General features: G+C 43.4%; 1 protein-coding gene across 4 annotated transcripts in view; it reads right to left on the bottom strand.

Moving 5' to 3' along the window:
* Positions 1–23,842, bottom strand: part of LOC137313417 (NEDD4-like E3 ubiquitin-protein ligase WWP1) — a 177,438-nt gene that overhangs the window by 81,627 nt on the left and 71,969 nt on the right. For 3 of the 4 annotated variants that reach the window (XM_067979523.1, XM_067979521.1, XM_067979524.1), the window contains exons 3-6: positions 15,724–15,862; positions 14,665–14,789; positions 13,812–13,949; positions 13,622–13,688 (exon numbers count right to left, since the gene is read on the bottom strand). In XM_067979523.1, coding sequence (XP_067835624.1) covers positions 13,622–13,688; positions 13,812–13,949; positions 14,665–14,789; positions 15,724–15,862 — 469 coding nt within the window. The remainder of the gene's footprint in view (positions 1–13,621; positions 13,689–13,811; positions 13,950–14,664; positions 14,790–15,723; positions 15,863–23,842) is intronic. The other variant, XM_067979522.1, reaches the window with a different exon arrangement.

Here is a 23,842-nt window from a genome sequence, read left to right on the forward strand (position 1 = left end):
GACGTTATCAGCTCGCACTTTCAGCAACTTGCCACACAAAGAATTTAAAAACCTAAATGTGTAAGGGCAAGTCTAACTAACGGCAGACATCGTTAGACGCCCTGCCACAGCAAAATTTGGTCCAACAACGATAATCCTATACACAGTCTCAGCAACTTGAAAAACCATCATAGTGCATCCCTAAGATCATCTTCACCAATTCTGAAGTCTTGAGCGCAAAATGTCAGGGAAACTGAAATGCTTCAACCTTTTGCTCTTATTAATCAAAAAAGTTCTTATTAAGGAGATTTTTTACGTATAATTTTCAAAAATTTTGTAGTAAAAATTAGAACATTTCTCCCAGTGTATATTTGACAGGTAATGGCAGTGATTTCGGTCTATGCATCACTGTGCAACAACATAAAGCCTTTCCATCATCACTGCAGCTGCAATGTACAACAGCTAACAATACGTAGCATTCTATTGTTACAATAGGCATTCCAAATTTAAATGGCACATTTGATCATGCAACAGGCTACATCAAGTTTTTTTTGTTGCTCGATCCATGTACAAATTAAAATAAAGCTAATTGCACTTCACCTGACGAAGGAGAAAGCCTCCGAAAGCTTGTGATTATCAAATAAAACTGATAGACTATAACCTGGTGTTGTAAGATTCCTTACATTTGTCCACCCCAGTCCATCACCGGCATCTCCACATCACCTCTGTCCACAGCACAGGCTTTGCCAGTGTTCTAAATTACAGGGAGTGGTCCAGTTACAATGTTACTAAAATAATTTTTTCAAACTAGGGTACACAGATCCTTGGGAACCCTGAGATCACAAAACTTCTAATTTTTTTCTGTATATGTTGACTTACTAGCACATCATTTCCGTTGCTGCGTGATATCCGCAATGATAAGACTGTTTTCCTATGGGTAGCTGACACTGTCTTTTGGAAGTTAGAGGGAGTCTCTAGTGTTAGTATTTGCAAGGGGTCATACGTTTGAAAACCACTGTTTTTAAAATGAAACAAAAAAAGTGTCCCTCTTGCTGCTAGCACTGGAAAAAAATACTGAAGTTTAAGTAAAGGCCAATTACTGAGCTGTATTCTGTAGACTGTCCTTCTTATATGCTAGTTCTCAGCCTTGTTGCCATTCCCATGAAACTCATTCCACGATCTGCCTTGCTCTCACACCTGTTCCAGGTTGACGAAGAGTTGATTTCAAGCAACTGGAGGCAGAGTTTACCTAAATTCTTAACGAAGAGTGAAGCTACAGTTTACCTAAATTCTTAACGAAGAGTGAAGTTACAGTGTAAATTTCAATAAGCAACTCTCCTTTAACCTAAAGAAATAAATGATTAAATGGGAGCAGAAAAAGATTATCCGTGAGAAATAACTAAACAATGTCAGACGCAGAGTAATAAAGAAGCAAAGACAGACAGACACAAATCAACTGAAAGATGTTGAGGAAGATCAACGGCTCAATAAAAATTAACAGGAGGAAATAAAATAGATACACTTAAAAGGGAAATACAGAATTTTTTTAAAAATGGAGAAAAGCAACAGGCAAATAAATATGTTAAAGATACAAATAAAAAAATAAAAAGGAAACAAATCTATTACCCCAGTAACAAATCAATTTTTTTTTTAAAAAGGAGAAAGGAAGGGGAGAGAAATATTTGGCAGAAAACAAAATTATGAAAAATAAATAAAAAGACACATTGCTTATTGATAGTAGAAACTACCTCCTACCCCAAACACAAGCATCCGCTCAAATTTCTGACCTCCCACTCTGGTCTGCCACCCATGATGACATGGACACCTCTGGTGATTTTCTCTGCAACGGTTTCACTTCCACCTCGACATCTCATTTCCCCCTCAGATTATGGACAGTCTCCCACCTTCACTGCTCACCTGGTATAACAGCCACCTCTGTAGTCGTAAATCCACTGGCTGGAAGACCAAACACACAGGCTTTCAACTACCATATTTAGCTGAATTCAGAGTGGGAGGTCAGAAATTTGAGCGGATGCTTGTGTTTGGGGTAGGAGGTAGTTTCTACTATCAATAACCTAACTAGATCAGCCAAAGTGAGTAGTTATTGATTCTCCTACGTTCCGTCTTCCATATCACCGCCCCCACCCACCAACTCATTCTGCACTGCCAATACTACTCTATCACATCACTCCTCACACCCACTTAAGGCTCATCCTCAACTTACCTGCACTTCCTGAGCACTTCCTCACCTCCCCATTTGTGACCCCACCACTACCACTCAACCCAATCCTCATCCAATGTCATGGCTCTGTCTCATACTCACCGTCTGATGCATTTATTTCACGGTCAGCCTCACCCAAACCAATGCATTCATCGGTTGGCCACTTCCCCATCACTCACTCAAACGTCTGTTCTTTCTCCCCATCTAGGAGAAGAGAGTGCAAAATGCACAGGAGAGGGCGAGGACTGGAGGGGGGCCACAACAAATCGTCGTCCTCACAGAGACGGAGCAGGACGCGCTGGAGCCCAGCTGAACCCTCGAGTGCCTGTCTGTCCGGGACGCTGAGACCGGCACCTGACAAACGTCTGGTGACACAACTTTAACATTCGTAACACACAATACAAATTGATGTTAACATGCCTTGCCATCTTCAGCACAGTATGCTCATCGCAACATAACACATCTGTGATGATGCTTAATATTGCCTTCTGTTCTCTTACAGGGCCTTCAGCGATCGCTGTGATGGCAGAGAGCGATTCCTTAGAGGATCTGCTGGCCTCTGAAGGTACACCATCACATCTTAGCGAGCCATTCACCAGTGTAGATACTCACACCTTGGTGGGTCCTAGTCCTCAGTTAGTTGTGTTGGCACCTGGTGAGCTACCACACACGTGGGCACGAGCAGACACCGGTGGCAGGGGCAGCTGCGGAGAGTCCGCATCATTGGGAGCACGACTTTCCAGGCTCTGCTCAGCTGGACGCAGATGCGGAACCCTGGGGGCCATTTTTAAAATGAGAATGATCGAGGGACAGCAGCACATTTGTGAGGTACTGGAACAGGTGCCACGTGCACTCTCCACAATAGCGCGGAGGATGGAGGAGTCCAACTCCTGCATGAGTGGAATGGTGGCACAGGTACGGAAGGGAATCTCTGAGATAGTGCCATAGGGACCTGAGCAACTCTCAGATACTGTCTCGGGTAAGTGCAGGAATGTCTGCGATGGAGAGGTAAGCCTCCATTGAGCTTCAAGCACGGCTCACAACTGAGTCCATTCAGGCCCTGACAATGGCCGTTTGGACTCAGGATGAACAATATTCTGTCGCCTTAGACGGGCAGACAGATACACCAGCACTGGCCTTACAAAGCATCACACATGTACTCCAAACTGTTGTCCAGCAGAGTGGTAGGAGTGATGTGGCCCTGGCCCAGAGAAGGGATGATGGCAAAAAGGGACATGGAAGTGGGGAAACTACTCAAAGCGCTCCCATGTCTCACCCATTGCCCCCCTCTCAACCAGTACCCGCAATGCTGCCTCCTCTCCAGGTGGCCGAGTCTGCCCCTGCACAGGTGCAGGTGGAACAGTCTTTGGAGGGGCCCTCACGGGCTCCAAAACCCAGAGGGCGTAGGCCGAAAGCATCTAAGCAGTCAGGGCATGAACATGAGCAATCTGCTCCTACATCTGCTGCAGCCACAGGGGATGCACCACGTAGAAGTAGCCGCCAGAGAAAGGTGAAGGTTTTATAAGCACGAAGGGTATGCAGAAGGGTGTTTGAAAGATGCTCATGTTTCTCATTTATATTTGCTTTTTGTTAAAATCACATTAAATATTACAATTGTCACCGCTACTGCCACGTCTTGGCCATTCTGGACTGACTTTTGTGATACGCCCTTTCATGAGGTTCACCATGAACGGCGACACTTGATGCCACCCATTGGGTCACTTTATAGTGGGTGTATGTGTAGTTGCAGGACTGTTTTGTGCAGGGAGGGGTGGGCGGCCTGGTGTGGGCAGCCTGGTGTGGGCGCTGCTCTTTCCAGGTGGTCTGAGGACTGGACTTTTCACACTTTCTGATGTTAGGAGAACCGTTCACATATCAGTGACTCCCTGGCCTCATGAGCAGCCAGGTGAGCCGCTGCTCTGCCCATGAGTTCCTCCTGCTCCTTCTCCGCCTCCTCTTCAATGTGGATGGCAGATGTGGATGGGGCCTCCTCAAGCGGTACCCCTCTCTGTTGTGCCATGTTGTGCAGGGCACAACACACCAGTATAACATGTCTCACTCTGTCTGGTGCGCATTGAAGTGCTCCCCCAGAACGATCAAGGCACCTAAATCGCATCTTGAGCAGCCCTATAGCATGCTCAATTGTATACCTGGTTGTTGTGTGGTTGTCGCTATAGCAATGCTATTGCTTGATGATGGGGTTCCTCAGCGATGTCATAAGCCCCGCGTGCAGGGGGTACTCCTAGTCCCTGAGGAACCAGCCCTTAAGGGTATTCGGTGCATGGAAGAGGGGCGAGATGTTGGATTCCCTCAGGATGAAGGAATCGTGGCAGCTGCCAGGGAATCTGACGCAAACATGAAGGAATCTTTTGTGGTGGTCACAAATGAGCTGAGTGTTGATGGAGTGATGCCCCTTCCTGTTGATGAACAGTCCTAGCTCGTGTGGAGGTGCTCGGATTGCTGCATGGGTGCAATCGATTGCACCCTGCACCAGTGGGAATCCAGCCACACAGCGGAATCCCACGGCCCTCTCTGTCTGGCTGAGGTCGTCCATAGGGAAGTCCATGGGGCCCTGCGAAATAAGCCAGTGACCTGCCTTATGCACTTGTGTGCAGACGACTGAGAGATCCTGGCGACGTCCCCAGTGGCACCCTGGAATGATCCGGAGGCGAAGAAGTTGAGGGCAACGATGACTTTGACAGCGACAGGGGTAAGGAGATGCTGCTCAGCCCAGCCGGGAGCAGCACGGCATGAAGGAGGCTGCAGATGTCTGCGACTACCTGGCGACTCACTCTGAGCCTCCGTTTGCATTGCTCCTCAGAGGTCCAGGAAGCTGAGCCTCGGTCTGTAGCCCCTGTGGTGAGGGTAGAGCCTCCTGCGACGTCGCTCTCTCTGTTGTTGCCCTCTGTGCTCTTGTGCAGGTGCCTGTGGCGCAGCACTGCGTTGTGGATCTCCAAGTGGCGGAGGTGGACGCCATGCCTGGTGAGGCTGGGGATGTTGCTCATCCTCGGCTGTAGTGGTGAATGCAGCCATGGCACCCCCCACCCCCTATCCTGATGGTATGAGTTTGAGGGGGTCCGAAAAGTAGTTAATTATGTGTGAACAGAAGAATTGTGAGTGGAACGTAAGAATTTTAAGTGAAAACACAAAGATCTTGCAGTCAAAAGTTTGTCTGAACGAACTGAGTGTCCTGCTGCAAGAACTCACCTTTTCTCCCCACCTGTCAAACAAGCATTTGAAAGTGCAACTGGCTGTTGGCTGAAAAATGACTCCTAAAACATGGAGTGTTTCCCACAGCACGGGAAACACGCTGAGGATGCTTCAAAATCGGACCCCTGCCTCAATGTGGAGAAAATTAAGAACTTCAAGTACTTAAACTATCTAAACAACTGTGTAAAGTATCACCCTGCCGACTTTAATTGCCGGGGGAACTTCTGCATTTGGGAGGTGCGCGCGCACCCAGATGAGTCAGTGGGGAACCCGGAAGTCTGCAGGTTGGAGCCGGGTTCTGAACCCGATCGGGATTTCCCCAATTTTCAGAGCCCCTCCCGCCCCCAACTTCCCTACGAAATTGAGCCCCTAATCTCCAACCTTTCCTTTCTCTCTAAGTCCTGGAACGTGTCATTGTCCAGCAACTAAAATCCCGCCGCTCCTTATTGGTTTTTACCCCTCCCACAGCACTAAGATTACAATAGTCAAAGTTACTAACAATATCGTGTGAGACTGCAATCATGGCTCTCTGTCTCTATTCAACCTCCTCAACCTTTTGGCCGTCTCCAACACTGTCGGCCATTCCATTTCAGCTCAGACATTGGCATAACACGTGAATTGGACAGTGAGTTAGAGGAATCGGCATGTGGTGAAACATCGAGCATGTTGCTAGGCATAATAGAAAGGGGCTTTGAAAGAGTCACTCATCTTCTGCAGTCTGCTCTCCCGCAGATAGTGGAAGTTCTGAGACTCAGCCCGACGGGAGTGGCAGTGACTCGATGGGAGTGACATGTGCCAGCCTCTCCCAGAATGTCAGTATGGCTACTCTTTCGCCACCCCTCTGCCACACCCACCATAGTGCCAGCAAGTCAGCTGAGCCAGATTGCCCTGGCAGCACCCGAGGTGCAGCAGTCTGAAAACAATATGACAGTGCTCACAGTAACTTAAAGTTAATCAACAAGTTTTTCATGGTCTTCATGTAGTTTTTCTTATTCTGGTAACTTCCAAAGCCATGATTTGGCACACTGAATTCCTGGCCCCCTCCTTCACATTCCACAACATTGTATCAAGTGTATACTGAAACTGCAGCGACAGTGAAATAAAACCCTTTTCTAATTGATTACACTTGTCCAGACATCAAAGCCCCTATTTTTCTATATAGTCATAATATTGCCATGCTGAGTTCAGGTGATTTCAGGCATTTAGCAGTGTGAAAAAGCAGAAGAAACAGCAAAATTGTTTAATAGAAATTATTTCATTTAAAACTAATATACACAATTCTCACTGAAAGAAACACAATGGCATCACTCCTGTATGGCACCAGGTTTCACTGGCATCTCTGAAACTCAGCACAACCCAAGTTAATCGCATCGGGGTCTTAACTGCATAGTAGGACTCTGACTTCTGAATGTTTATGAGGCTCTCGCCCTCCTGTCTGCGGAGAACACCTCCGATGCCTCCTGAAACCCAGGAGAGTCGCACGAACACGGAGGTAAGGACACTGCCACAGTTTTAACCCCTGCACACTCCGTTCACGTTGGGTGTAGGGGGTTAATATCTGGGTTTATAAATTTGGTGTCCACTGTTTTGTCCTCCTTGATGCAAAGTGCTTCCTGCAGATGAAAATTACAGAAATGTAAGTACATAGTAGTTGTTGTAGAAAGCACAGCAACTATCTTCTGAATCATCAAGATATTAACTTTGATTGGGCGTTCCCCACCAAAGAAAGGTCATACACAGGGCTTCTGTATAGATAAGGGCAGTGCTGTGGACCTACACCTAAGCATTGTGCACTGTGAACTTTTGTGAGCTATATCCTTCACAGGCCAATTCAGAAATTGAGAGGTCTGCCTGTGTAGATTCTCAAACTAGGGTTTTTTCAGCATAGCAAATGTGCTGACACAGAACATATCTGTACAATATTTGGTAGGGTACGGTAGCATAGTGGTTATGTTACTTGACTGGTAATCCAGAGGCATGGACTAACAAGCCGGAGTCGTGAGTTCAAATCCTGCCATGGCAGCTGGGGAATTTAAATTCAATTAATTAAATAAAATCTGGAATTAAAATACTAGTATCAGTAATGGTGGCCACAAAACTACCGGATTGTCGTAAAAACCCATCTGGTCCACTAATGTCCTTAGGGAAGGAAACCTGCCGTCCTTACTCGGTCTGGCCTATATGTGACTCCAGACCTACAGCAATGATTCTGAAATGGCCTAGCAAGCCACACAGTTGTGAAATCCCGCTTAAAAAAAGTCCTAACAAGAATATAACCGGACACGACAAAGGCAAACCAAGCCCAGTCGACCCTGCAAAGTCTTCCTCACTAACATCTGGGGACTTGTGCCAAATTGGGAGAGCTGTCCCACAGACTAGTCAAGCAACAACCTGACATAGCCATACTCACAGAATCATACCTTTCAGCCAACATCCCTGACTCTTCCATCACAATCCCTGGGTATGTCCTGTCCCACGGGCAGGACAGACCCACCAGAGATGGCGGTATAGTGATATACAGTCAGGAGGGAGTGGCCCTGGGAGTCCTCAACATTGACTCCGGACCCCATGAAATCTCATGGCATGAGGTCAAACTTGGGCAAGGAAACCTCCTGCCGATTACCACCTACCGCCCTCCCTCAGCTGATGAATCAGTCCTCCTCCATGTTGAACATCACTTGGAGGAAGCACTGAGGGTAGCAAGGGCACAGAATAAACTCTGGGTGGGGGACTTCAATGTCCATCACCAAGAGTGGCTCGGTAGCACCACTACTGGCCGAGTCCTGAAGGACATAGCTGCCAGACTGGGCTTGCGGCAGGTGATGAGCGAACCAACTCGAGGGAAAAACGTACTTGACCTCGTCCTCACCAATCTACCTGTCGCAGATGCATCTGTCCATGACAGTATTGGTAGGAGTGACCACCGCACAGTCCTCGTGGAGATGAAGTCCCGTCTTCGCACTGAGGATACCATCCAACGTGTTGTGTGGCACTACCACCGTGCTAAATGGGATAGATTCAGAACAGATCTAGCAACTCAAAACTGGGCATCCATGAGGCGCTGTGGGCCATCAGCAGCAGCAAAATTGTATTCCAGCACAATCTGTAACCTCATGGCCCGGCATATTCCTCACTCTACCTTACCAACAAGCCAGGGGATCAACCCTGGTTCAATTAGGCACCAGGCGTACCTAAAAATGAGGTGCAACCTGGTGAAGCCACAACTCAGGACTACATGCATTCTAAACAGCGGAAGCAACATGCTATAGACAGAGCTAAGCGATTCCACAACCAACGGATCAGGTCAAAGCTCTGCAGTCCTGCCACATCCAGTTGTGAATGGTGGTGGACAATTAAACAACTAACAGGAGGAGGAGGCTCTGCAAACATCCCCATCCTCAATGATGGCGGAGTCCAGCACGTGAGTGCAAAAGACAAGGCTGAAGTGTTTGCAACCATCTTCAGCCAGAAGTGCCGAGTGGATGATCCATTTCGGCCTCCTCCCGATATCCCCACCATCACAGAAGCCAGTCTTCAGCCAATTCAATTCACTCCACGTGATATCAAGAAACGGCTGAGTGCACTGGATACAGCAAAGGCAATGGGCCCCGACAACATCCCAGCTGTAGTGCTGAAGACTTGTGCTCCAGAACTAGCTGCGCTTCTAGCCAAGCTGTTCCAGTACAACTACAACACTGGCATCTACCAGACAATGTGGAAAATTGCCCAGGTATGTCCTGTCCACAAAAAGCAGGACAAATCTGATCCGGCCAATTACCGCCCCATCAGTCTACTCTCAATCATCAGCAAAGTGATGGAAGGTGTCATCGACAGGGCTATCAAGCGGCACTTACTCACCAATAACCTGCTCACCGATCCTCAGTTTGGGTTCCGCCAGGACCACTTGGCTCCAGACCACATTACAGCCTTGGTCCAAACATGGACAAAAGAGCTGAATTCCAGAGGTGAGGTGAGAGTGACTGCCCTTGACATCAAGGCAGCATTTGACAGAGTGTGGCATCAAGGAGCCCTAGTAAAATTGAAGTCAATGGGAATCAGGGGGAAAACTCTCCAGTGGCAGGAGTCATACCTAGCACAAAGGAAGATGGTAGTGGTTATTGGAGGTCAATCTTCTCAGCCCCAGGACATTGCTGCAGGAGTTCCTCAGGGCAGTGTCCTTGGCCCAACCATCTTCAGCTGCTTTATCAATGACCTTCCCTCCATCATAAGGTCAGAAATGGGGATGTTCGCTGATGATTGCACAGTGTTCAGTTCCATGCGCAGCCCCTCAGATAATGAAGCAGTCCGAGCCCACATGCAGCAAGACCTGGACAACATCCAGGCTTGGGCTCATAAGTGGCAAGTAACATTCGCACCAGGCAAGTGCCAGTCAATGATCATCTCCAACAAGAGAGAGTCTAACCACCTCCCCTTGACATTCAACGACATTACCATCACCGAATCCCCCACAATCAACATCCTGGGGGTCACCATTGACCAGAAACTTAACTGGACCAGCCACATAAATACTGTGGCTACAATAGTAGGTCAGAGGCTGGGGATTCTGCGGCGAGTGACTCACCTCCTGACTCCCTAAAGCCTTTCCACCATCTACAAGGCACAAGTCAGGAGTGTGATGGAATACTCTCCACTTGCCTGGATGAGTGCAGCTCCAACAACACTCAAGAAGCTGACACTATCCAGGACAAGGCAACCCGCTTGATTGGCACTCCATCCACCACCCTAAACATTCACTCCCTTCACCACCGGCGCACAGTGGCTGCTGTGTATACCATCCACAGGATGCACTGCAGCAACTCGCCAAGGCTTCTTCGACAGCACCTCCCAAACCCATGACCTCTACCACCTAGAAGGACAAAAGCAGCAGGTACATGGGAACAACACCACCTGCACGTTCCCCTCCAAGTCACACACCATCCAGACTTGGAAATATATCGCCGTTCCTTCATCGTCGCTGTGTCAAAATCCTGGAACTCCCTACCTAACAGCACTGTGGGAGAGCCTTCACCACATGGACTGCAGCGGTTCAAGGCGGCGGCTCACCACCACCTTCTCAAGGGCAATTAGAGATGGGCAATAAATGCTGGCCTTGCCAGTGACGCCCACATCCCATGAATGAATAAAAAAAATATTAATTTCTGGGGGTGGAAGGAACAGAGAGTGCCAGCAAGGAGGTGACGGCAGCTTATGACTTTAATATCGCTAATTAAAGGCAGTCTAATAGGTTGACCTGAATATTAGATTCTTAGTTGAGAGGCTCCAAAAAACAACTTGCATGTATATAGCACATTTACCATAATAAAACTCCTCAAGGCACTTTACATAAGACAGTGTGGACACCAGGAAGATTCAAAAGGTTATGAGAGGCACTAAACGTAGAGTCAAAAAGATAGGTTTTGAGGAAGTTTTAAAAGGGGTAGAGAGAAGTAGCCATGTGATGAGGTTTGGGAAGAGAGCCCCTGAAAATTGGCTCTGTCACTAAAAGGCACTCTCAAAGAGAGTGGGAAAGGGGCTGCCAGGCCTGAGTCAGAGGACTGCGGAGCATTGCCTGGGATCTAGGGTTAAAGGAGCTTGTAGAACTATGGAGGGGCAAGGCTATGGAAGGATTTATAAAAGATTTTGAATTTAGTGCACTAGGGGACAGGGAGCCATCAGACATTTACAAGGGCAAGAACAACCAGCCAGTGGGAGGACCAAATGCAAGTTGTGGAGTTTTGGATGAGCTGAAGCTTGTTTAGTACAGCACTGGGAAGGCAGGCAAGGAAAGAACTGAAGAAGTTTAATCTTGAGGTAACTGCACTTCGGTTTCAAGAAGTGGCCCCGCAGGGAAAGTGGCTAAGAACTAGAGTCTTCCCCGCTAAGACAAAGGGAGAAAAATCTTCAAGGTCCATTTCCACAACTCTCCAGGGATCAGACTGCCCTGCCTTTCTCATCAAGGGGAATATGAGGAAAAGAAAATCGTTAAAAATTACAAAGTATAATTTTTTTCCCTAAAGGAAGCCTTAGTTGTGCTGAGTGTAATCAAAATGAGTTTTAAAAAACAAACAAACTGCAAGCTGGATTCAAAGGTAAGCAAACAGTCTTTCTGAATCATGCTGTTAGTACACACTGTAAGAAATATGATTTCTAGACCAAGTCATAGTCACGCAACCCATCCTGCAAAGCGAGGCCGTGGGCAGACCTTGCGTCTATGAGAATACAAAGGGAACCAGCATCCCACAGAAAATGATATGCCTGACATCAGGAAAAGCGATTGAGAATATTGCAAAGACAATAAAACTGTGAACAGACACGTTGAAGACCAAACTGTCAGAAACGGATAACAAAACATCCCAAGGCAGAATCAAAGGCTCAGGGCCTGGACACAGACTAATCCTGTTATGTTAATTGCAGGAGCTTTGTTTCAGTTAATTAAGTAACTTTCGTCATTGGCACATACAGGGTGAGACATCTTAAAAGTCTGCATCTGAACAATCAAAATACACAGAAAGATAAGGATATATCCTTCCCCCATAAGATAGATAGAATGGACAACAGTTAACACCATAGAATCGATATTGGAAAGGTGTCTGGGCATCCTGGGGGATGTTCGGGACAGATAACATCATGAGACTAATGTCATTAAGCTACTAGAAGCAACTATGCTTCAGAAAGAAATATAAACTGGGACACTGTCCCACTAAAAGTTAGAAGCAGCTTCTGGGGCGACAGAGGTCCACACACCCTACGATACCAGGCCTGATCAATCTGAAATTTCCTAGGGACAGGTTGTACCATCCTTGTTTATTTGATATATCTGTATTAGAAAGTTGTTATGTAAATACTTGTTGTTCTTGTGTCTATAATAAAGCTTGCATGTTCGGTCACACTCGAGTCCGAATCATTGTCGTAGTTATTATTAAGAAGGATTAACAAATATTGGTAGCATTAATAATAGCATATTTCCAACACACACCAAGGGGGTAATTTTGACTTTGAGTGATAATGCAAAATGGGCGCTTTCGATTCAGCCACCCATTATACATCTCTCTCGGTTTTTATTGGAGAGATGTATAACAGGAGGCTGAATCGATATCGCCCATTTTACACTATCACCCAACGTCAAAATTAGCCCCCCATGACTTCTATGTCCAGAGAGCACACACATTCCTAAATGCCCAATTGCAGAACTGTACTATTAATGGAGGTAAGTGAATTTGAATGTTGAGGTTACACTGGAATTAAGATATCCTCAGGTTCTTATCCAGCATTACGAATGTCTACACATTACAACTTGTAAACCAGAACTTCACAATTCTAGACAGGTTAAATCACAAAGCTGACCAGCACTCATATCCACTATTAAAACAGGCTACCGATGGAGAGTGGTCAATATAATTCTCCACCAAGCAACTGCCTTAAATATGATCATTTCAAGCAGTTCAAGCAGATTTAAAAATCACGTGTGAAATCAAATTTGTAAAACTGCACCCCTGAACTACCAAGGTCATTAGCTCTCATTGCATAACCTGCATACTGAGCAAATGATAACATTCCATCTCTTGCCTACACATTAAGCAATTTTACCCTATATTTTTCCATCCTCCCATAGTTCTCCAACCATATTTTGTCTATCCAGTTACTAAACAATTCTTGCAACAATTTAGTTTGACTTTAGGCAGTGGTGTTATTGCAAAATTCTAGTTTAATCTTGTTTACATTTTGACTATTTTTACATGAAATAGATAAACTCTTACCCACACACCTGCTCACAATTTAACTAAGTGAATAAATCATTTTTTAAAAATCATTTTAAAAAAATCTATTTCTCGCTTCGAGCCATGATATTGAAAGTTAACAGTAATCTTGAAGGCATTTCTTTCTAAATTTTTAAAGCTACCAGTCACAAACATTTGAGAAAAGTTATGTTTTTTAGAAAGTTGTGTAGTATGGATTGGCTTTCCTGTATATGGCACAAGATTCTAATCACTTGGTCCAAATAGCCATGGTTGTTTTCTGTGCATTTTCACAGTGACATCAGCCATTTCTTGTTTTCTGTTCAGTTACATTAAACAGTGCGTATATTTTATCCAGATTTCCTGACAGATGTTTCTGCAGTGATTTATTTTTACTGCCCTAAATCACATTTAAAAAGGTCATGTCTCATTCAGGAATTTATATGGCTACATTTCAAGCAAAGTCTTTACACACCTTGTTCTAGCCCTTGTAGAAGTTTCACCTCCATTTACGTGGATGGCGTCTCCATTCTGCTGAACTTCTGTGCAAAAGAATTTCAGTTAAATGGATATACTTTCAATAGACTCTAGAAAATTATTTTAAAATACAATTATACAATATGTTTATTCTAATCGCCATCAGGCTACATATGACATTTACTCACTGGTCGCTGATGCAGTGCCATTAGGTACAGATTCCTGATCCACTGTCATACCATCGAGGAAAACAATCAGCTCACCAGTTTGTACGACCCCATTCTTATTTTCCAATGTGAGCTTCAATGCTTCTTTAACATTCTCCACTATTGAAAAACAAAGTGGGGATATTACAATAACATTTTGGATGTTTATAAACCCACAGCAACAATAACTTCTGTAATCAGAATTCTAAAATGTTTTATTTCTTGTTGTAGAAAACTATGATGTTATAATGCACGATTCAAAATGTATCAGCTAAATTTTTTAAAGAACACTATCAATAGCTGATCATGTTAACAATAGCTTTCAGTTAAAAATAATCAAAATCAAAATCAAAACAATGACAAGGGGCATATTACTAATAATAACAACTTGCATCTATATAGTGCCTTTAACATATAAAAACACCACAAGGCACTTTAAAGAGAAGCAAGGAAGAAAAAGGACATTGAGCCAAAGAAGGATATATTAGAAGGAGTGACCAAAAGCTAAAGTCAGAGGGGTGGGTTTTAAGAAGGGCCTTAAAGGAGGAAAGGGAAGTGGAGAGGCAGAGGGGTTTGGGAAGGAATTCCTGAACAGGGGGCCTAGGCAGCTCAAAACACAGCCGCCAATGAAGGGTGAGGAAGGAGAATGCAGAAGGGGCCAGAGTCGGAGGAACAGAGTTGGAAGGAGGAGGAACTGTAGCTGATGCTGGACTGCTTACATTACAAGACTGCCTCCTACAATACTTTTGCTGCAGTAGGCAACCCTGCAAAGTAAATGGGTCTCAGTGGTGCAAGAGTAAGGAACTACAGTGCTTAAATTAATTCTAAAACTTACATTTTCTGTTGTGCAATTCCAAAGCTTCGCTGATGTCTAAAGTGGCTTTCCCTAGTAAAGCATCAGATTTTAATGTGTGATGGCTCCAGACTTTAAACTCCAATTTGGTGTGTGGTGTTACATTCCTGCATACAGAAAAAAGATGTTTTGTAACTTATATGTTTGTGTGACACAATTAAGTGAAATAATAGAAGTAATATACTCAATCATATCTTGGTTATTCTAAAAGATTATATGCATGCAATACGGCTGCATTAAACATTTTAAGATAACAAAATAAAAACTCCCGTAGTACCTAAAGGGCATTCTGTTGTTTGAAATTTTCTACGAAGATGTAGCTGGTGAAGACTACTTAACGGGACAGTTCAATACCTTTTGATCATTACAAACAAGTGAGGTTAAAAGTGAACTTATTTTGATACTTGATAACCCAGAGATTAAAATTCTTCTATTCAATGGCATTCCATTTATTGCAGAAAACAAAAAAAAGCATGCTGAAAACTAGGAAATCTGCATTAGAGCATAATGCTCGGAGTGAGTAAGGGGCATTCGGCCCATGAAGCTCACTCTATTGATTGGCCATATATGATTATCCTGTCATGGACTTCTTCCACCCTGTCTCGAGCCTGTACTGTGGTTTCCTGGGTTGGGTAGTTGAGGATTGGGTCAGCCCAGTTGAAGCTGTAATCTCTGCTGTTTTTAACAAAGCTGCTCAGGGAAACACCAGGATGCTCCCTGTCAGTGAAGTTACGAAGCAGCTTAGCAGCGAGAGAGAGAGACTCAACTCAATGCCAGCAAAAAAAAATTCCTCCTGGATTTTCTTTTCATTTAAGCATAATTTTTGTATTGTGCCTACGCACAATTCCAAAAAAACTCAATTTCACCGATTGTATATTAGCTTACTTAATGGTACTAAAATCCCTCCAAGACGGAGCAATTCATTGTGTAATTTTTGCACTGTACGATATGTTAGGAACATATCCTCAAGAAGGTATACATTAACATTTGTTATACATTGCAAAGAATGTCACAGAAGGTAAATTTTATAATTGTGCTTACATTATTAAGTGCTCATCCCATTTTGGATTGGAAGAACTATTTGATTTTGCAGATTTCTTTAGTTCTCCATCTGCTGATAATTCCACATAGATTCCAGTTCCAAACCAATTCTTTCTTCTTTTTAGTTTTGCAGAAGCAACTATTAAGTAAAATTGTGGTACAAATTTAAGTAAATGCATACGGTAAATCTTATAACCCCAGTAGATGGAATAGAATTTGTATTACACAAGTCCTACTTAAGACTGTATCATACTGATCTGTATTACCAAATATTCAGCAATGAAATGGTCTTTTTCTTAAAAAAACTTCATACTACAGTTAAAATCCAGTACAAAAAACTGTTCCCCATTTCATCTTAAAATATATATTTTTGCAAAGCCACTATTTTCTCCCCATTTACATTAATATCTTCTATTACAATTTATGTTTTAAAAATGTTAGATATACATGCTTCAAAATGAATAAGACTTTTCTAATAGCAATAAATGTAAATATTTAGAGAGAGATCATCAGTATTCCATTATGTCAGTTGAAAAGAATCTGGATTAGCATTCTTCTGTTTAAACATATTACAAAAGTTCTGATGATCTTGCATTGCGTGAGAAAACCAAATAAGTATATCATAGTGGCAACATAGTATGGTGCAGCATAGAAGGCGGCCATGCGGCCCATCATGCCTGTGCTGGCTCTTTGAAAGAGCTGTCCAATTTAATCTCAATCCCGTGCTCTTTCCCCATAGCCCTGTAAATTTTTTCCCCTTCAACTATTTATCCAATTCCCTTTTGAAAGTTACTACTGAACCTGTTTTCACCACCCTTTCAGGCAGTGCATTCCGGATCATAACAACTCGCTGTGTTAAAAAAAATGTTTTCTCACGTCGTCTCTGGTTCTTTTGCCAATCACCTTAAATCTGTGTGCTCTGGTCACCAACCCTTCTGCCACTGGAAACAGTTTTCCTTATTTACTCCATCAATACCGTTCACGATTTTGAACACCTCTAATAAATCTCCTCTTAACCTTCTCTGCTCTAAGGAAAACAACCCCAGCTTCTCCAGTCTCTCCACAAAACTGAAGTCCCTCATCCCTGGTACCATTCTATTAAATCTCTTCTGCAAACTCTCTAAAGCCTTGATATCCTTCCTAAAGTGCGGTGCCCAGAATTGAACACAATATTCCAGCTGAGGCCTAACCAGCGTTTTATATAGGTTTAGCATAACTTCCTTTCTTTTGTACTCTCTGGGCCCAATATTAGGAGGGAGGCAGGTTATTAGCGGGGGGTCGACTGGGCAACCTGCCCAGTAAAATCGGTGGGTTCCGCACGCGATCGTAAGTAAATTGAAGCCACTTACCTTGGCTTCCAGGTTTCGCGCTGGAAGCTGCGCAGCGGGCGGACTGCACACCCGCATCATAGGCTGTCAGCTGGAGGAGTCCTCCACTAACTGATGCTGCAGAAAGGAGCCAAAATGACAGCATGGAGCAGCCCAGGGGGAAGGCTGCTCCCAGGCTTAATGATGCCTCACTCCAGGTCTTACTGGATGGGGTGAGGAGCAGGGGGAGGACAGAGATCTTCTCTTCGGTGGACGGGAGGAAGTGGCCTGCCTCTGCCACCACGAAGGCCTGGCTTGACGTGGCTGAGGAGGTCACCAGCACCACCAACAGATCACGCACCTGCATACAGTGCAGGAGACGCTTCAATGACCTAACTAGGTCAGCCGAAGTGAGTACACTTACTCATTTCCCTACACTCCATCTGCCACATCACCGCACCCACCCCACATCTCCTTCTGCATTGCCAACACTACTCTATCACATCACTCCTCACACCCACTGAACCCTCATCCTCATCTTACCTGCACTTACTCACCTCACCAGTGCTCATCCCGCCACTACCACTCAACCCAATCCTCATACAATCTCATGGCTTTGTCTCATACTCACCCTCTCATGCATCTCTTTCATGGTCAGCCTCATCCCACCTGCCACTACCTCTGCTGCAGCCACAGGGCATGCATCACGTATGTGTAGTAGGAAGCGTAAGGCAAACATGTCGTGAGCATGAAGGGGATGTACAAGGGTGTTTGAGGGTTTGTCATGGTTTTTACTTATATTTGATTTCTGATCAACTCACATTACATATTATATTGTCACCACTACTGCCACGTCTTGGCCATTCTTGACCGGCTTGTGCAATAACACCCTTTAATGAGGTTCTCCATGAACACCCTTGATACCACCCACTGGGTCACCTTACAGTGGGTGTATGTATAGTTGCACAACTACTTTGTGCAGGTGCCTGTTGCGCAGCACTGTGCTGTGTAGCTCCACGTGGCGGAGGTGGACGGCATGCCTGGCAAGGCTGGTGATGTTGCTCGTCCTCTAATGGAGTGATGAATGCAGCAATGGACCACCCCCCCCACCCCGATCCTGATGGTGTGAGTGTGAGGGGGTCCACAAAGTAGGTAAATGTGTTTGGACAGCAGAGTTTAGGGTATGATTTAATAATTTGGAGTGTGGAGATAACGGTGTGGCAGGCAAAACTTTGTCTGAGGTGACAGAGTGGCCTGCTGCAATGAATGAGAGTTTACCCCGCACCTGTTAAATGGACCTTTACAGCTGCCACTGGCTGCTGGCTGCAACACGTCTGTTTAAACAGGGAGTGTTTCCCCCAGCATGCGAAACACGCTCTGGCTCGTCCAAAATCCGAATCCTCCTAAAATCTCCAACTAATGAGGTCTGTCAACGACCTCAAGTACCCAGATAATGATCTTAAGTGGGATCCCACCAGCTTTGATTGCCGGTGGGAGTCCCGCATGCGGGGGCTGCACGCGCACCAATTCGCATTATTGGGGTACCTGGAAGTGGGCGGGTTGGAGCCGGGCTCCGGACCCGCTCCGGAAATCCCCAATGTTAAGAGCACACTCCGCCACAAACGCACCCGCTCAGCCATCCGAAAATTGACCCCTATGTCTCTGTTAATAAAGCCAAGGATCCAATATGCTTTTTTAACAGCCTTCTCAACTTGTCCTGCCACCTGCAAAGATTTGTGTACATACACCCCCAGGTCTCTCTGTTCCTGCACTCCCTTTAAAATTATAAGAACACAAGAAAAAGCCATTTGGCTGACTGAAGCTCGTCCCTCTAGTCCCCTAAATCTCTCATTATGGTATTCAACTGTATTTTGAACACCACTAATGTTTTTGCTTCTAGTATCCTAACTGGCAGATTATTCCAATCATTTATCACTCAGTCTAAAACCGATTTTTACTGATTTTTTTTGTTGTTTACGTCCTCTTGTCCTACTTTCTTAGCTTACTTTGAAGTAATATTCTGGGTTTACCTTATCATTCAATATTTTATGCACTTTCTTTCCAGACTGTAGAATTTGAGTTTCTCCTCTTTCTTCATAGTTCAACCTCTTTACACTTAGAATCACTCTTGCTGCTCTTCTCTGTACCTTAGTGCATGTACAGAGACTACTATGTTCAGTTCCAGGCACCACACTACAAAACAAGTGTGGTCTGACCTATGCATTGTTAAACCTTAGCACAACTTCAATAGATTTGTATTCTGCTATTCTGGGTATGTAACCTAGCATTCTATTAGCTTTTTTAATTGCTTCGCCACATTGTATAGAAATTGAAAGTGATAAGCCTACTATTATAGTCAGACCCCTTTTCAATTCTCCTGCATTCATTTAAGGGATAATTTTGCAACGCAAGGCTCCTGGCAAAAGCATGGGTCAGGGATTAAACAACGGGACTAAGTGCAGCCTGTGCCCCATCTAGGGACGCTTCACACTAGGAGCGGGAACTTGTAAAATGAACCCCTTAATTCCATTTATTGTGTAATCATGACCGATCTTAAAATATTTTGCCACCTATTAGTCACCCATGGGATCAGCCTAATTGGTTACAATACACAGGTGGCCAATGCATAAAAATAGTGTCTGAAAAGCCAACCAAATTTTAATGAAATGCCAATCATGTTAACATTATTTTGCTCTATTAAAAAAGCAAGCATTAAGATAATCCTGTTAACATTAAAAGGCACAATGTTAAAATTAAAATGTAATTTTAATTTACTTAAAATGTAAAACATTCTTTAACAGTAAATATTATTATAATAGAATTAACATTAAAAGGACATCATAACTTGAATATTTCCAAAAGAAAAATAACTCTAGCACTGACTGATTTAGGTTTCTGGCTGCAAGCATACATAGATCAATTTGCTAGTGAACAGAGTTGAAAATTTCAAAATATTCCAACATTTCCATTTCACCCTTCTCAGTCATGAATTATTTCATTAACTGAATCACATTGCTTTAGTCTGCATAGGCAGCAGGTATCTGTCTGTTCACTAATTCACAACAGGTACCCATCCACTAATAGCACTGACAGCCTTCCTCCAATTCGTTGTTACTGCACTCTGCATCAACAGACCATGGACAAATCTATTGACATAGTGTGAATGACTGATAGCACTCTGGAAGTTTTGCTCACCAATTCCAAAACTTGTGATTGTCATCTGTTAAATCATGAAAGCACTTGATCATTGTCTCTAATTTGACGCAATCTCATGCTTGCTTAATACAATAGATGGCATTAGAGACAGTAATGCACTTCAGCACTTCTGAAGCACTGTTACTTGTGTCAATGTTGGAAAGCCATGACATCAATAGCAATTTTCTTTATAATCCCTTTGCCCAATAGCTGGAGTTTAGATTTATGCTAGCGTCTATTACAGTTGAATTTCCAAACTTTTGTTATCCTCAATAGTACATTCCTATCAATATTTGGGGATTACATAGAATATACAGCACAGAAATAGGCCTTTCGGCTCTACAGGTCTATGATGTGGAGATGCCGGTGATGGACTGGGGTTGACAATTGTAAACAATTTTACAACACCAAGTTATAGTCCAACAATTTTTATTTGAAATCTACAAGCTTTCGGAGGCTTCCTCCTTCCTCAGGTAAATGACATTTACCTGAGGAAGGAGGAAGCCTCCGAAAGCTTGTAGATTTCAAATAAAAATTGTTGGACTATAACTTGGTGTTGTAAAATTGTCTACAGGTCTATGCCGGTGTTTATGCTCTAGACGAGCCTACTCACTCTCTACTTCATCTAACCCTATCAGCATATCCTTCTATTCCTTTCTCCCTCATGTGTTTATCTACCTTCCTCTAAAAATCATCTATGCTAGGTACCTCAACTAAACCTTGTGGTAGCGAGTTCCACATTCTAACCACTCTCTGCGTGAAGAAGTTTCTCTTCTTCCCTATTGGATTTATTAGTGACTATTTTATATTTATCACCTCTTGTTCTGGTCTCCCCCCGCAAGTGGAAACATCTTGTCTGCATCTACCCTATTAAACCCTTTCATAATCTTGCAGACCTATCAGGTCACCCCTCAGTCTTCTCTTTTCTAGAGTAAAGAGCCCCAGCCTGCTTAATCCTTCCTGACAGGAATAACCTCTCAGTTCTTTGTTTAAAAATAAGGGATCTCCCATTTAAGACGGAGATGAGGAGAAATTTTCTCTCCCAGGGGGTCGTGAGTCTGTGGAACTCCCTTCCCCAGAGAGCGGTGGAGGCAGGGTCATTGAATATTTTTAAGGCTGAGTTAGCTAGATTCCTGATTAACAAGGGAGTCAAAGGTTATAGTAGGTAGACGGGAAAGTAGGGTTGAGGTCACAATCAGATCAGCCATGATCTTATCAAATGGTAGAGCAGGCTCGAGGAACCGAATGGCCTACTCCTGCTCTTAATTCATATGTTCATATGTTCTGATATCATCCTAGTAAATCTTTTTTCAACCTTCTTCAGTGCCTCTATATCCTTTTCATAATATGGAGACCAGAACTGTTCACAGTACTCCAATTGTGGTCTAACCAAGGATCTATACAAGTTTAAAATCACTTCTCTGCTTTTCATTTCTATCCCTCTAGAGATAAACCCCAATGCTTGGTTTGCTTTTTTTAATGGCCTTATTAACCTATGTGGCTACTTTTAGTGATTTGTGTATCTGTACCCCCAGATCTCTCTGCCCCTCTGCCCCATTTTGATTCTTATTATCCAAGCAGTATGTGGCCCCCTTATTCTTCCTACCAAAATGTATCACCTCACACTTATCAATATTGAAATTCATTTGCCAATTACACGCCCATTCTGCAAGTTTATTAATGTCTTCCTGTATTTTGTCGCAGTCCTCTTCGGTATTAACTATACCCCACAACTTGATGTCGTCTGCAAATTTTGAAACTGTATTTCCGATTCCAGAGTCCAAATTGTTTATGTAAATGGTGAACAACAGTGGGCTCAGCACTGATCCTTGTGGAACACCACTTCCCACCTTTTGCCAGTCTGAGTAACTACCTTTAACCCCTAGTCTCTGTTTTCTGTTTTGTAGCCAGCTTGCTATCCATTCTGCTACTTGTCCCCTGACTCCACATACTCTGATCTTAGTCAGGAGTCTACTATGCGGTACCTTATCGAAGGCCTTTTGAAAATCCAAATATAGGCCTTTTGAAAATCCAAATATATTACATCTACTGTATTACCCATGTCTACACTTTCTGTTACTTCTTCAAAGAATTTAGTAAGGTTGGTCAAGCATGACCTTCCCTTTTGAAATCCGTGCTGGCTATGCTTCATTATATTTTCAGCTTCTAGATGTTTCTCTATTATATCTTTGAGTAAGGATTCCATTATCTTTCCTACAACCGACATTAAGCTAATCGATCTATAGTTCTCTGGACTGGTACTATCTCCCTTTTTAAATATAGGAATCACATTAGCCGTCTGCCAGACCTCTGGTATATATATATATATATGCAATAGTGCTTTTGCTATGTCTTCCCTAACTTCTTTTAATATGCGGGGATGCAATCCATCCAGACCAGGGGTTTTATCCTTTCTAAGTTTGATTAGTTTATCAATTATCTCCCTCCTTTCTATCTTAAATGTCTATACCTTTTTTGATTTCTTCTTCTAAAGTCATGCCCACCATGTTAGTTTCCCTGGTAATACAGAGGCAAAGTAATTATTTAATATTTCTGCCATTTTGCTGTCATTACCTGTGAGTTTATCATGTGTATCCCTTAGTGGCCCTATCCCTATCCTAATTTTTCTTTTGTTATTTATGTGTCTGTAGAATACTTTATTGTTTCTTTTTATATTCCTTGATAATTTAATTTCATAGTTTCTCTTTGCCTTCCTAATTTTTTTTTAACTTCTTTCTTTTTAACTTCTTTAACCTTTTCATATTCCCTTTTGTCATCCTCTCCTTTGTTACCTATGTAGTATATGCCTTTTACTTTAGTTTCAATTTTTCCCTTATTTCTTTATTCATCCATGGTACATTATTACTGGCTGCTTTGACTTGCTTTTTATTTCTCCTGGACTCTATTGATCACCATTTTAAATGTTTCCCACTGCTGTTTCTTTTTTTTTTGTTTATCAGTAATTTTTTCCAGTTTATTTTCCCTAGTTCCATTCTCATCCCCTGAAAATCAGCTTTCTTCCAATTTATTACTTTGGTCTTTATCTTACATATGTCCTTCTTGTGATCGCTATTGGGTAGATGTTCCCCTACGCTTACTTCTCTTATCTGTTCTGGTTCATTTCCCGTTACTAGATCCCGCAATGCTTCCTCTCGTTGGGCTTTTTACATGCTGAGTAAGAAAAGAGTCCTGCACATACTGTAAAAACCCCATTCCATGTACCCCTTTACCTACCTCTTCTTGTCAGTTTATTTGCAGATAGTTAAAATCTCCCATGATTATTATTCTCTGTCCTTAACTCATTTCACAAACATGCTTACGTATTTCTTCCTCCACTTCCTTTCCACTATTAGGTGATCTGACGTATTCCCCATTAGTGTGATCGATCCCTGCTGATCTTTTATTTCAATCCATATGGATTCTGTTTCTAGCCTTCTGTTAGTTTCCCTTTTTTACACTGCCATTACGTTATCTTTAACTAGTACAGCTACTCCATCCCTCCCTTCTTCCTTCCTTACCATGTTATCGCCTGCAATATTTAATTGCCAGTCCTGTTCTTTATGTAGCCATGTTTCAGTTATTCCTACTTCATCTGGTTCCTCACTACGGATTATTGG

This window comes from Heptranchias perlo, chromosome 3, assembly GCF_035084215.1.
Source record: "Heptranchias perlo isolate sHepPer1 chromosome 3, sHepPer1.hap1, whole genome shotgun sequence".
NCBI classification, from domain to species: Eukaryota; Metazoa; Chordata; class Chondrichthyes; order Hexanchiformes; family Hexanchidae; genus Heptranchias; species Heptranchias perlo.